We start from the raw sequence: 12,503 nt of genomic DNA, 5'->3' as shown, positions 1-12,503 counted from the left end.
ACAAAACAAACTGTCTTTTTTACAGGTTTCAATTAAATATATCATAAAGGGATTAGGAAATTGTTGCATTATTACAGCAATCCATCTTTTTGGGAATTGGGGTTGTAGGAAATAGCACTTTTGTACAGTGTTATTGTAAAAATAAAAAAGTTAGTGAACTGAAAAAGCATGGCTTAAAATTGTGTTTTTGTCTGTGGCACAAGGTAGTTACCCCAAATCTCCCAAATCATACAGAGAGGCACGACTCAAAAACAGACGAAGATTTTAAAATGGCACATTTGCCAATATAATACTTTGTTAAAAAATAAAAATAAAAAATCTAAAAATCTATCTACAATTCTACAATATAATTTGGCAGACGCTTTTATCCAAAGCGACGTACAAATGAGAGTTAATACAACTCAAGCAAGGATGAAGTAAAAAAACGAGAGTAAGTGCCGGGGGTTAAGTTTGAGTCCATTAGGACACAAGTGCTTTTTAGGACTCTGAGCGGTCAGTGCGATACTTGGCCAAGACTGTGGGGTCGTTTGGTGGGAAGGAAAAGAACAGCTGGGTATCATCGGCATAAAAATGGTATGACAAGCCATGATTGCGGATGATTGTGCCAAGTGAGGTGGTGTAAATTGAGAAGAGAAGGGGGCCTAGCACTGATCCTTGAGGCACCCCAGTGGAAAGGTTGTGTAGTTCGGACACTTCTCCCTTTCAAGATACTTTAAAAGATCCCCCTGCTAGGTAGAGGTATCACTAATAAACTTAGTGGTTGTGACGATAGACCAATTTATTTCCCTGTTGAATGTTATCTGTTTTATTGACAATAACCACGAAATAATTTACATTTACATTTAGTTATTTAGCAGACGCTTTTATCCAAAGCGACAATCAAGGTATAGTGCCGTAAGAGCCATTAGTGCAGCAATAAGTGCTGGTGACAATTCTTTAAGGCAGTGGTTTTCAAAGTGGGGGCCGCGGCCCCCTGGGGGGCCGCCAGGGGGCGCTAGGGGGGCCTCAGAAAATTGGAGGGAAGATGAAAAAAAAATAAAAAAAAATAAAAAAAAAATTATTTCTTTTTTTTTTTTTTTTTTTTTTTTTTAATAACCATTTGTCCTGAACCGTACAATACGTAAACTGCCGTAATCGTCGGATTCTCAAGTTCAGCTGCAAATTCGGCATAACGACATCATAATCTGTGTAGACCGTTGTTATCAAGCTGCTCTGCTCCTCAAGCTAGCGTGTAGCTAGCTAGCGCAAAATGGACAGGTTTTTGACAACAAAAAGACCAAAGGAGAAGACCAACAGCCCTGCCGTGGAGGACTCGTTTTTTTGTAGCACTGTCGGTGGGTTTGGGGGTCCCCGGCCAGAAGCTAATGCTATTTGGGGGGCCTTGGCATGGAAAAGTTTGGGAACCCCTGCTTTAAGGAGTAGAATTATCGTGTGGTGCTAGGAGAGAAGATGCTCTCTGAAGAGCTGGGTCTTCAGGAGTTTTTTAAAGGTGGAGAGGGACGCCCCTGCTCTGGTAGGAACTGGTAGTGCATTCCACCAACGGGGAACAAGAAATGCAAAGAGTTTGGACCAACGGGGGGCTAAGCCAGGCGCCATTCATTGGAAGACCGCAACTGTCGTGAGGTAGCATATGTCTGAATCAGGGAGTTCAGGTAGGTAGGAGCAGTACTGGAGACAACTTTGTAGGCTAGCATTAGAGATTTGAATTTGATGCAGGCTGCAACAGGTAGCCAGTGGAGCTTGATGAGCAGCAGTGTGACATGTGACCTTTTTGACTGGTTGTAGATCAGGCACGCCACTCTGTCTGGATCATCTGAAGCGGTTTTACTGTGCAGTCTGTGAGGCCCTTCAGAAGGGCGTTACAGTAGTCAAGTTTTGAGATGACGACAGCTTGTGTCAAGAGTTGAGTGGCATGTTGAGTTAGGTAAGGTCTGATTTTTCTGATGTTGTAAAGTGCAAAGCGGCATGACCGGGTAAGTGAGGCGACATGACTGGAAAAGGTGAGTTGGTCATCAATCATCACACCTAAGTTTGTCACCGCCCTGGTGGGGGCAAGACACAGGGAGTCAATGTTGATGTTGAAGTCGTATTGTAGGTTTAGCAGGGAGGACCAGCAGGTCAGTTTTTGAAAGGTTCAGCTGGAGATGATATGCCTTCATCCAAGTGGCTATGTCTGAGAGGCTCTGCACGGTCATAATTCTATAAAATTCTATAAAATTACCACAAGACCATATTCACATGCTCCCAAAGAGCATATCAAACATGTAGAAAATACGAAAATGACAACATAGAATGGGCTATGTCCCATAAGAACCTAGAATTCCATATGAAGCTTAAGTTATTGTCAACAAATCCAATGAAAAGCTAAAAATGTACAATGAATTGATTCTATCAAGCATGTCTGTATGTAACTATGAAAAACACATCAATGAGCCACACTGTTACAGTGGTTGGCATGTCCTATTTGCACCATTAAAATGTCAGTTGTAGTTAATTTCAACTAAATCCCACATACACTTGCGCTCAAATGTTTGGGGTCACTGCTGTGTTGTTTTCCATGGAAACAAACTGTTTTATTCATGAAATTAGTTACAAAAGGAATCGAAAACATAGTAAAGACATTGACAAGGATAGAAATAATAATTTTAACATGTACAAATCTCCAACTTTACCTCTACATACTCAAGCAGCCTGAGGAAATATCATTGTATTGCTTCACAGTTTTCAGCTGTGCTAACATAATGCTCAGGTGTTTTAATGATCAATCAGCCTTTCAACACTACAAACGTGGATTAACACAATGTGCCACTGGACCACAGGACAATATATAATAGATATTTCATAAGAAAATCAGCTGTTTAAAGGTTTAATAGTAATTTACCACATTAACAATTATTTTAATTGTGCTTTTCTTTCAAAGATAAGGACATTTCTAAGTGACCCCAAACTTTTGAGCAGTACATGATGGAAATGCTCACTAAAACACCACATATGTATTAATCTGTGGCTGTAAACAGTGGCAAATGCACTATCTAGTCCTGTTTGAATAATGTTTGCTGAAACTGCAGTGCCTGGATGTTTTAGGGATAATATTTGTGCTATGAATTATCTGTGTTTTCAAAGATTTCTGTCTTCAATGCCACAGTAGGACTGTCAGAAGGTTTTTAGACATGCTTTGGGTTTTTGCTCATTTCACATCCCGGGAAGCTTGGTAGTAGTAAGTAGTCCTCACAGGGATAATTGTTTATTTGGAGACATTTAGAGGACTGGCTAATACATACTCCACAAGAAACAGATTGATGCCATTTTGTTCTTGCAGCCCTGGAAGAGAGAACAAATGTCTCTGTTCTTGACACATCATCTGGGCAGAACTTTGTTCTTGTGTGGTGTTTGATTGGTCAAAAATTTGAATTTGAATGAGGCGTGTGCTGCAGCGAGAGGGCCCTGTGACGACTTCCCAGGAGTTCTTCAGTGGAGTTTCTCGTGAAGTATGAAATATCCTGGCCAGAAATAACTTTTTTCTTGTTCTTGCCACATTGAGAAGAAGAAGAAATGTATCTGTTCTTGTGGACTATGTAAAGGGCTTTAAGAATTGGAAGGTTAAAGGTTGGGAAGATGCTGGAAAAAGATTCTGAGCCTTCTAGAAGTATCATGGTGTAAATCCAATTAAATGCAAGGAGAAGACAGCCCGATGACCCTGGTGACATGCCCTACAACAGCGGTTCCCAAACTTTTTTAGCCGTGCACCCCCTTCTATGTTCCAACCGGGTTGACGCACCCCCAATCAAAACATTTCAAAAAAACAAAATGCAATAAGATTTTTTATAGCCAAATTAAAGGTGGATGATGATCAGATCAGAGGCAGAAAGCAGATCAGTTGAGAAAATGTTATAATATTTTGAGCTGCGTTGAACAAAAATTGCAGCAAATTTAAATGAGCGTGGAGTGAACACAACCACGTCATCATAACACAGGTTGGAAAAATGATACAAGAACAAGAAGATAACTTCTTCTACGCTCAATTATAAGATCAAAAACAACCAAAAATAGATGCAAAAATTACCAAAGATGACACAAAATTATCAAAATAGACACAAATTGACAAAAAATACATGTAAAAATTACCAAACAACCAAAAAATAGATGCAAAAATGACCAAAATAGATGCAAAAATGAACAAAAAATGACACAAAATTGAATAGCCTGTATTTATTGATTAATTAATAACACGTCTTTATTGTGTGGGGAAAAAAATGTAATTGTGTCATTATCAGACCACCATTACATTTTTCATCTTGTGCACCCCCTAGCAGCAGCTCATGCACCCCCAGGGGTGCACGCACTACACTTTGGGAATCCCTACCCTACAACATTCCCATGGGGTGGCTAGGAGAATCGTGCTGTCTAACAAAATCATGCAGATTTAACACATGCTATTTAATGACGCGATAAGGTCAAACATCCAAGCATTTGCTTCGACTCTGACTTGACCCTGATAATATGGACACATGTGGTCTTCTGACTTTGTTTCAGTCATCCTGGGCATTTTACAGCTTGCAAACCACTGGAGAATTTACAGCATGTCTACTCTTCCTCTTATGTCTTTCCTGCTTAGAAGAGGCTTTCTTGAAAGTGCCCAATAAAGGATGCCTCCTCTGGTGTTAACAAGCACACAGCTTTGCTAATAGCCCCCAAACCGGTCATTGCCCTCATCTGTACGGTTTCATTTAGATGTTTTTGTCATTTTTCTTCTTTTTAACAACAACACAACCAGCCATAACTGAGACTAGACACGATACCAACAACAAAAACATGGAGACGGGAGACACTCCATGCTTGTGAAGTTGGCCTCTTTCTACAAAAAGCATCAGTATCCGCCAAAAGAAACCCTCCAACCTCATCAATAAACTAGCAGGGCAGTCTCAGCATACTTCATACTTCTAGCATACAGCATACTTCTAGATACAGATGCATTATGTTTCTAAACAAAATGACAGATACAACCAACAATCAAAGCCCAAAAGACAGCTTACGATCCAAAGAATGACAACTAAGTAAATACTCACATTTGGAGGAATGGCTGTTCTCCCTGAAATATGATAAATATGTTTTTTATTACAACACAATTACTCCAGAAAGTTTTAGTAACCATGTACTTTGTAGTTCTTTTCCTGGGAAATGGATGTTGTTGCTGCAGCTGTCATTTTGTGTTTAAAGCTTTCAGTTGGATTTGACTTGTATTGGGGCCAACTATTCAAATCCAGGTTTCATATCACACAGCCAGCTCAAAAAAGAGCCAAAACACCAACAATAAAACAAACAACTGTGAACAGAAATGCTGGAATAATCAACAATGTGCAAGGAATTTATTACCAGTATTTCACTGAAAAACTTCCTCAAGGCTTTTGGTTTTTACCATTAATGTGCTCCAATCAAAGATCAGCTGACTCCGTGTTTTCTTCAAAGAAATACACATGAATAAAAACACAAAACTGAGCAGCCAATGGACACAATTATAGCAACAGTCTTTTTTTGAATACTCCCTGCAGAATGGAAAAGACGTTTATTTATTATAAGGTACCACATAACCCTGTCTGTGGTTCAATCGAGGGCCTTTAATACACGAGAAAACTGAAAATACTACACTCGGAAAAAATATCTAAATTGCTGATTCATGACCAACTCTTCAAAGTTTATCCATTTTACAGGGCTTCATTGTAACTAATTTCACTGCATGATTCAAATGTCACGGCTGCTCAAACTCATGACCTTCTGGTCTTCTGATTTTCTTATGTAAACTCAAGGAAGACTTTTTCTATCATAACCCAGTCTAGTATCTGAACTTCCCTCACCCTAGATGTCCACTATAATACACAAACTAACATACTTTGGAATTACGTTTGTCAATTGTTGACAACTGCTGGATCAAATGATTTCAGGTTTCAAGTGAAAGTCAACTCTCTGTGGACTACTAACTTGGATCGACCCAAGTCTAGTGACAACACAACAAGTTCCAGTCAAATTGAACCTAACTGATATAAACATTATGGCTGACAACAATTGCTGCATTTTTCTCAAACTTTCCTCAACTTTCAGCTTCACTGCTCTGTATAGCTAGCCGGGGTATACCCAGACTGCCTTGCGCGCTCGAATTTAATTTAGAACTGCGGCGGAGTCTGGAATCCAGGAAGCATTCTTAGCCCTGTTTTAGGGATCCAATCACAGAGCGGGGAGGGACGGCAAGACGATGACGCGTACTACTCGGCACTTGGAAGCTTGTAGTTTTCCGGATCCAACATGTCTGCAGCAGACGCGAAACTCTCTTTAGCTGCAGATGGTGTTTTAAATAGTTTAGAGCGAAAGTTGAAAGGCGAAAGGTCTCTCGGCGGCTCCGCTGAGATCACCGGCGTGGTAGCGGGGCTATTAGCTTCGCTAGCGGCTATTAGCGCCGTTAGCGGCTAATAGCTAATAGCCGCTAACGGCTAATAGCCCCGCTACCGCGGACAGCGGAGCCGCCGAGAGGCCCGCAGCAGCTTGATTATTGCCCATAAAATCAGTGGATGTGTGTGGCTGAATGACATGAGGGGGAATAAAGCGTGAAAATGAATAATCTTGCAGAAAGCGAGAACTGGAGAAGCAAAGCAGCAAGCAACACTCTCTCACAGACACACACACAACAAACATCCATTTCTGTTGCTCTACTACGTCATCTGGTATAACTGATCTGATTGGCTAAGAGCTACCTACAGACGCTTTTGATAGACATTCTAAGCGTCCAATAAACGGCTCTGGAGGATCGTAAACCACACCTCCTCTACGGAGAAATCCATTGCTAGTTGCCAGACTAGACCTCATTTGAGAATAGTCTGGTGTTAGCCAGGCTACTGTATAGCTTCGATACAGCTGTGTCTGTGAAATAACGTGGCGAAGGAGTCACATACCTGGGTTCCAGTGTCTTAAGCAAATAGCTAAAACACTTGTTATTTTGCAGCATTATTTCGACAACTTCCCGACACGATATCCTGACACACATATGTCATAGATTCCTTAGATCTATCTTTTAGTTTCACATAAAACCAGTGCCTCCAGTATATTCCTAAAAGTGAGCCCGGTAAGGCCTTCGGGAAAAAATGTGAAAATACTGATGCTAAATAAACACTAAATATCGATACTTGGCGGCCATGAATCGATACAATATTGGCACACAAATTATCAGGATACTATTGGGGTTGTCAAAAGTATCGATACTCTGTTTTAATGTCGGATTCATCCATTTATTTAGTAAAAAAAATCCATTAATTTTGTTGTTGTTCCACCTCATTAATATGCTGAATTTTTTAAATGTTTTTTAAATTATTTTTTTTTCATCACTGAAGTCAGGTTTCTTTTAATTTTAAGTATGTTACTGTTGAATGTTTTGAATCTGTGATTTATCCATTTTCAATCGTTTATATTTTTGTTGTTATTCCAGCTCTTTTATAATATATTTATAATATTTTGATTTTGATTTTGATTTTTCCACCAAAGTCAGGTTTCTGTAAATATTAAATGTCTGAACGAAAAAGTCGTATCCGGATAAGATACTCATTTTCAAAAGTATCCAACTTACCTATTACTGATGTTATCGTAGCCGGTGGCCCGCATTAATGTTGGCCGTGTTATTATTAGCCATTAGCCGCAGCTAGCAATCAAAGGCTGACGTCACGTTAATGATTATAAACAACATAAGTAAATAAATCAGGCACGTAGTATGCCCATATTACGTTTATAGACACAGTGTCAGTATACATAAGCATAGAGTTAATAAGTTTACATAAATGTTGGTGACTGAAAAGTGTTATTTTCTCTCTTGAAGTCCCAGAATGAAGCAGAGAAAAGTCGACCTGCAACCAAACAGCAACACACACAGCCGACTCTACCGTCTGTGTTCGACCAACAAGGAAAATATGTCTGTTCATTTTTACATGTTGCTATTTTCTTGTTAATAAAAATATTTCTGTTAAATTTTGGGGTCTTTGTTTTTATCCTTGTGGTATCGAAAATGGTATCGAGTATCGAATATTTTCCTAAGTACTGGTATTGAGTTGAAAATTTTAGTATCGTGACAACCCTACGATACTATGCTGTACTGATTTTTTCCCCCACCTCTTGTACCTGAAATACACAAATGCAATGTGAATAAAAACTTAAAATAACCACAAAGTACACTACTGGTCAAAAGTTTTAGAACACACCAACTTTTCCAGAATTTAATTAAAAATGATGCAGTTTAATGTCTCAGTGTACTCTGAAATTAATGCACATTTGCAACATTTAAAATTCTTTATTGAGCATGATAGTGTTTTGAAAATAAAAAAAGATTCAAAATCACATTTTATGTTGAACTAAAGGACAAAAAAAAGACACAAAATGACCAAAAAAAAGACACAAAATGACAAAAAAAGACACCAAAAGACACAAAATGACTTACAAAGACATGAAAAGAATTCAAAAATGGACAAAATAGCCCAAGACTCCATAGAGTTAAGTTGTTAACCCATTTCTTGTTCCCTGAAAAAAGGCCTATTTGTATAATTCTGAAATGTAGCCTACATTATCTTTCAGTTTTGGTTAACCTTACCTTTTTTTATTTACCTCTGGCAGTTCACCACTTACCTTCGTACTCTTTCAAGCTGTTCATTTGACTTGAACTGCTTGAATTTCAATAAAAAATGGAAAAATTGGGGTGTTCTAAAACTTTTGACCGGTAGTGTACATGCAACAAATCTGATTAAGATATCTCATCAATTGCCTTTGTAATATTTTTTTTAAATTGTAAAGAGGCTTTATGGACACCCTGTAGTAAAAGAAAACATAATTTTGCTTTTAAGACCACTGACATTCACTTGAAGACAGTTACAATTCCCTGACGGATTTACCTGGAAGCCCAGTAGTATGCAGAGGTACCAGGGCGGCCGGTCGTTGAGGGAGTAAACCAGGTCTGCACTCTTGTCAACAGCCTCCTCTCGGGCCTCTGTGTGTGGCTCCCCAATGTCGACTGTCAGCTGTGGCTGTTCATCACCGTCTTTGACCTTAGAGAGAAGCAAAGCAAAGTTAAACAAGTAATTCAATCCATTTAAGCCACATCAAACACAAAACAATATTTTCATACAAATTCCGATGACACTCAAAGTATTTGGACACTAACTCCCACCTCTAGGTTTTTTTTATACAACACAAACATACCTTAAGCAAATCACTCACTGTTGCTGTGAGCATACCAGAGGCCCTAACGGAGCCAAAGGTTTATTAATGATTTTGTTTTTCCAAATTTCAGGAAAAGCTTTCTATCTTCACTGTAATCTGGAGCTGTTGGGGATTTAGGCTGGGATCAGAGGCGTACAGTTCATACGCGATGGAGTTAACGTGAGTAATGACGTGCGGACCGTCCGTGTGGGCGATAGTGGAAGGCAGGTGGGGTGAACAACATACCTTCTCCTAAATCCCACAAGATGTTGGTGATGAAGGTTTTTAAGGCTGTTCTGGTGGTATATCCAGTTTCATGTTTCTAATAAAGAGAAACGTTAATGTTTTTGTTGAAAGAGTGGAAGAAAATGTCATAGTGTGACATTAATCACTGTCGACTTCAGAGACTTTTGTTTTGCAGTAGGAGGCTTAAAAGAGGTGGTGGATTTTCACCCAGAGCTGTATATGAAAAACATACAAAGAGGAGGTCTGGAAAGCATATAATTATGTAGTATAACTCAATTTGCTTGCATTTTTTTTTGTGGTTAAACTTAAATGACAACTATACCATGTGGTCAATGCTGTAAGGGGTTACAGAGACATGAAAGTCCATATTTCTGCATTGTAATAATTTCCTGAGTAGTTTGGCATGTTGGTACATGTAAGTATGCATGTTTCATATCATTATATGGGGGAAATAATGATAATAATGAAAATAATGTTATATATTTCCATTATTTTAATTAAGTTAATGTAATGCTTCTAATGTAATGTTTTGCAGACAGTGTTTCATGTAGAAAACACCCTAAAGTAAAGAAAATAAAACCTCAACTGCCAAGCATCTTCATTTAAAGCCACCTATTATGTGGTTGATGCAGCTTTCATACTACTTTATTGGCATACAGTTACTATTAATATGTTCAACATTATCAGGGGAAAATGGCACGTCCTATATGTTGCTTTAGATGAATTCCCCTGGTGTTTTTACCAGCATGCACTGCTGTATAGTGCAATAGTTAAAACCTGTCAGATGTTGGGAATTTTTAGAGCTAAATCTGCTGTATAGCTTATTTATCTAAGCTTTTGTTGAATTCTACTATATCACCAAATCACTGTGTGAAATAAAGTTCTGCAGAACCCACTTTTAATTCTGCACATAATAAGGTTCCAGCTATTAATTTCCTAAATCTTATGCAGCAGCTACAGTTATTATGGAGAGTGCGTTGTGTTAAAGGGATGAGTGTGTGCAACCACTCGGTTCATTTCAGGTTCAGCAAGCAGAGAAATTTACTGATGTCTGGACCTCTGTGCCCTTATTTATGACACCTACAGCGCCAGAATTATGTTCCACCCTAGTGACTTAAATGTGTGCCGTGGAGATAGAGGGCATTTTACATCTAAGTGTTGACTAAAGAAAGAGAAACTATGTGACATGTAACTCAAAGGCAAGGTCATTAACCTTTCCAACATTAACCTCAATATATTCTTACAAATACCAAAAGAACCGTGAAACTGGAGATCTCATTTGTACTTCTAGTACTATTTCTTCTACTGGAAATGATCTTGTTCAAAGAAAGAAATGTTTGTCTTTGCCATTTAAATCATTTTAGTGAAATCAAGGATAAGACACATCGTATAAATCTCAGGTCAGGTGGTTATTAAGTGAAGAAAGGTTCAGCACGAGTGAGAAATATGATACACAAATAAATCAAGTTATATATATATATGTATATATATAAATATAGATGAACAAATAAACTTTGGTCAATTAAGTATGTCCACATACAGTAACAGTAGTCAATGAAGCTCTCCAAAAGTCAATGTCCTATACAGACTTACAGATTATTTGGGAAAAAAATGACTCTCCCACTTGGAAATTCTATTCTACTATGCCTCAGAAATGTTTTTAAGGACCAAAAACAAGTCTTCAAACTTCATATGTACATGTAAATGTAGCGACGTCCACATGTGAATCATAATTACAGATTCAGCCAATGCAAAATGGGGAAAAAAGTTTACTTTTTGCAGCAGGATTTCAAGTGCAAATGAAATTAAATAGTTAACCCTAACACTCAAAATATATATGTGAATAGTTTGACATGTTCAGGTTTGATGGCGTTTGTTAGTGGACAATAGAATACATTTGTAATAATTTATTAAAGACGCAGCATAAACAGTCATGGAAAATAATTAATAGACCAACCTTGTTTTCTTCAATTTCTTGTTCATTTAAAGTCAAATATATGTAAATTTGTTTGGACAAATTTAACAACAACAACAACAAAAATAGCTCATTAGAGTTTAATTTAAGAGTTGATATCTAGACATTTTCCATGGTTTTCTTCATAATGACTTTGGTTATTATCAAGAAAACCACAAAAAATGGCTAGGTATAAGCTCAAAAATTAAACTCTTATGAACTATTTTTGTTGTTATCATTATATTTGTCCAAACAAATGTACATTTAGTTGTACCAGGCATTAAAATGAACAAGAAATTGATGGAAAAAGTGGTGTAATAGTTTTTTCCATGACTGTATATTTGGAAATCTTATTATTATCGTATTTCTGTATAATTAACCTCAAATGTCACTACTACTGAAACATATTTTTCTCCATAAGCTAAAGACTATATTTGGTCTCTGGCATCAAGGTGTCCATGTCCCTGTGATGGACAGGCAGCCTGTTGAGAGTTTTTATGGGATTTTTTTTGGCATCCTTTGGGAAAAGTCATAGCTTCCAACGGCAGATGTGAACATATCTTGTATTAAGAACTATTAAGACTGCCACCTGATATATGTGAGAGCAGGGGCTGCCTTCAAATACAAAGAGGTCAACACCCTCTTAAAACAGGCCACATGGGACAGATCAGCTTCCTGGGGATCTTTACAAACACTTTCGACGTTGTGTGTGGAGTCAACATGCCCGATTTGGTTGTTGCATATGTGTTATTAAAGTAGAGTCATTGATGGCTGATATGTAGAAAAAAAGATCAATCTTTACAATTTAGCTGATACCATAAACTTTCTGATTTCAGGATTATGTATTTTATTATTATATATATTATATACACAGACCCAGGGGCTGTATTGAAACGCAAAGAGGTCAGTTCCCTCTTATACAGCCCACATGGGACAGATCAGTTTGCAAAGGGTTTGTATCAACTCTATTGAGGAAGTGTCTGTTTGAAGTGTCAGAGAGGTGTTTTAAAGGTTGAACAGGTGAGAGATTAAGTAGTGACATATTAAATGACTAAGCATCTTTCTTCTCCTCCTCCCT

The 12,503-nt window shown here is 38.0% G+C and overlaps 1 protein-coding gene across 2 annotated transcripts in view; it reads right to left on the bottom strand.

The window, feature by feature from the left end:
• si:dkey-106n21.1 (solute carrier family 23 member 2) overlaps window positions 1-12,503 on the bottom strand; it is a 93,880-nt gene that overhangs the window by 44,091 nt on the left and 37,286 nt on the right. For both annotated transcript variants that reach the window (XM_059334987.1, XM_059334988.1), the window contains one exon: window positions 8,919-9,071. In XM_059334987.1, coding sequence (XP_059190970.1) covers window positions 8,919-9,071 — 153 coding nt within the window. The remainder of the gene's footprint in view (window positions 1-8,918; window positions 9,072-12,503) is intronic.

This window comes from Centropristis striata, chromosome 6 (assembly GCF_030273125.1).
Source record: "Centropristis striata isolate RG_2023a ecotype Rhode Island chromosome 6, C.striata_1.0, whole genome shotgun sequence".
Lineage (NCBI taxonomy): Eukaryota > Metazoa > Chordata > Actinopteri > Perciformes > Serranidae > Centropristis > Centropristis striata.
The sequence above is the reverse complement of the archived record's forward strand: the minus strand, read 5'-3'. Positions and strand labels throughout refer to the sequence as shown.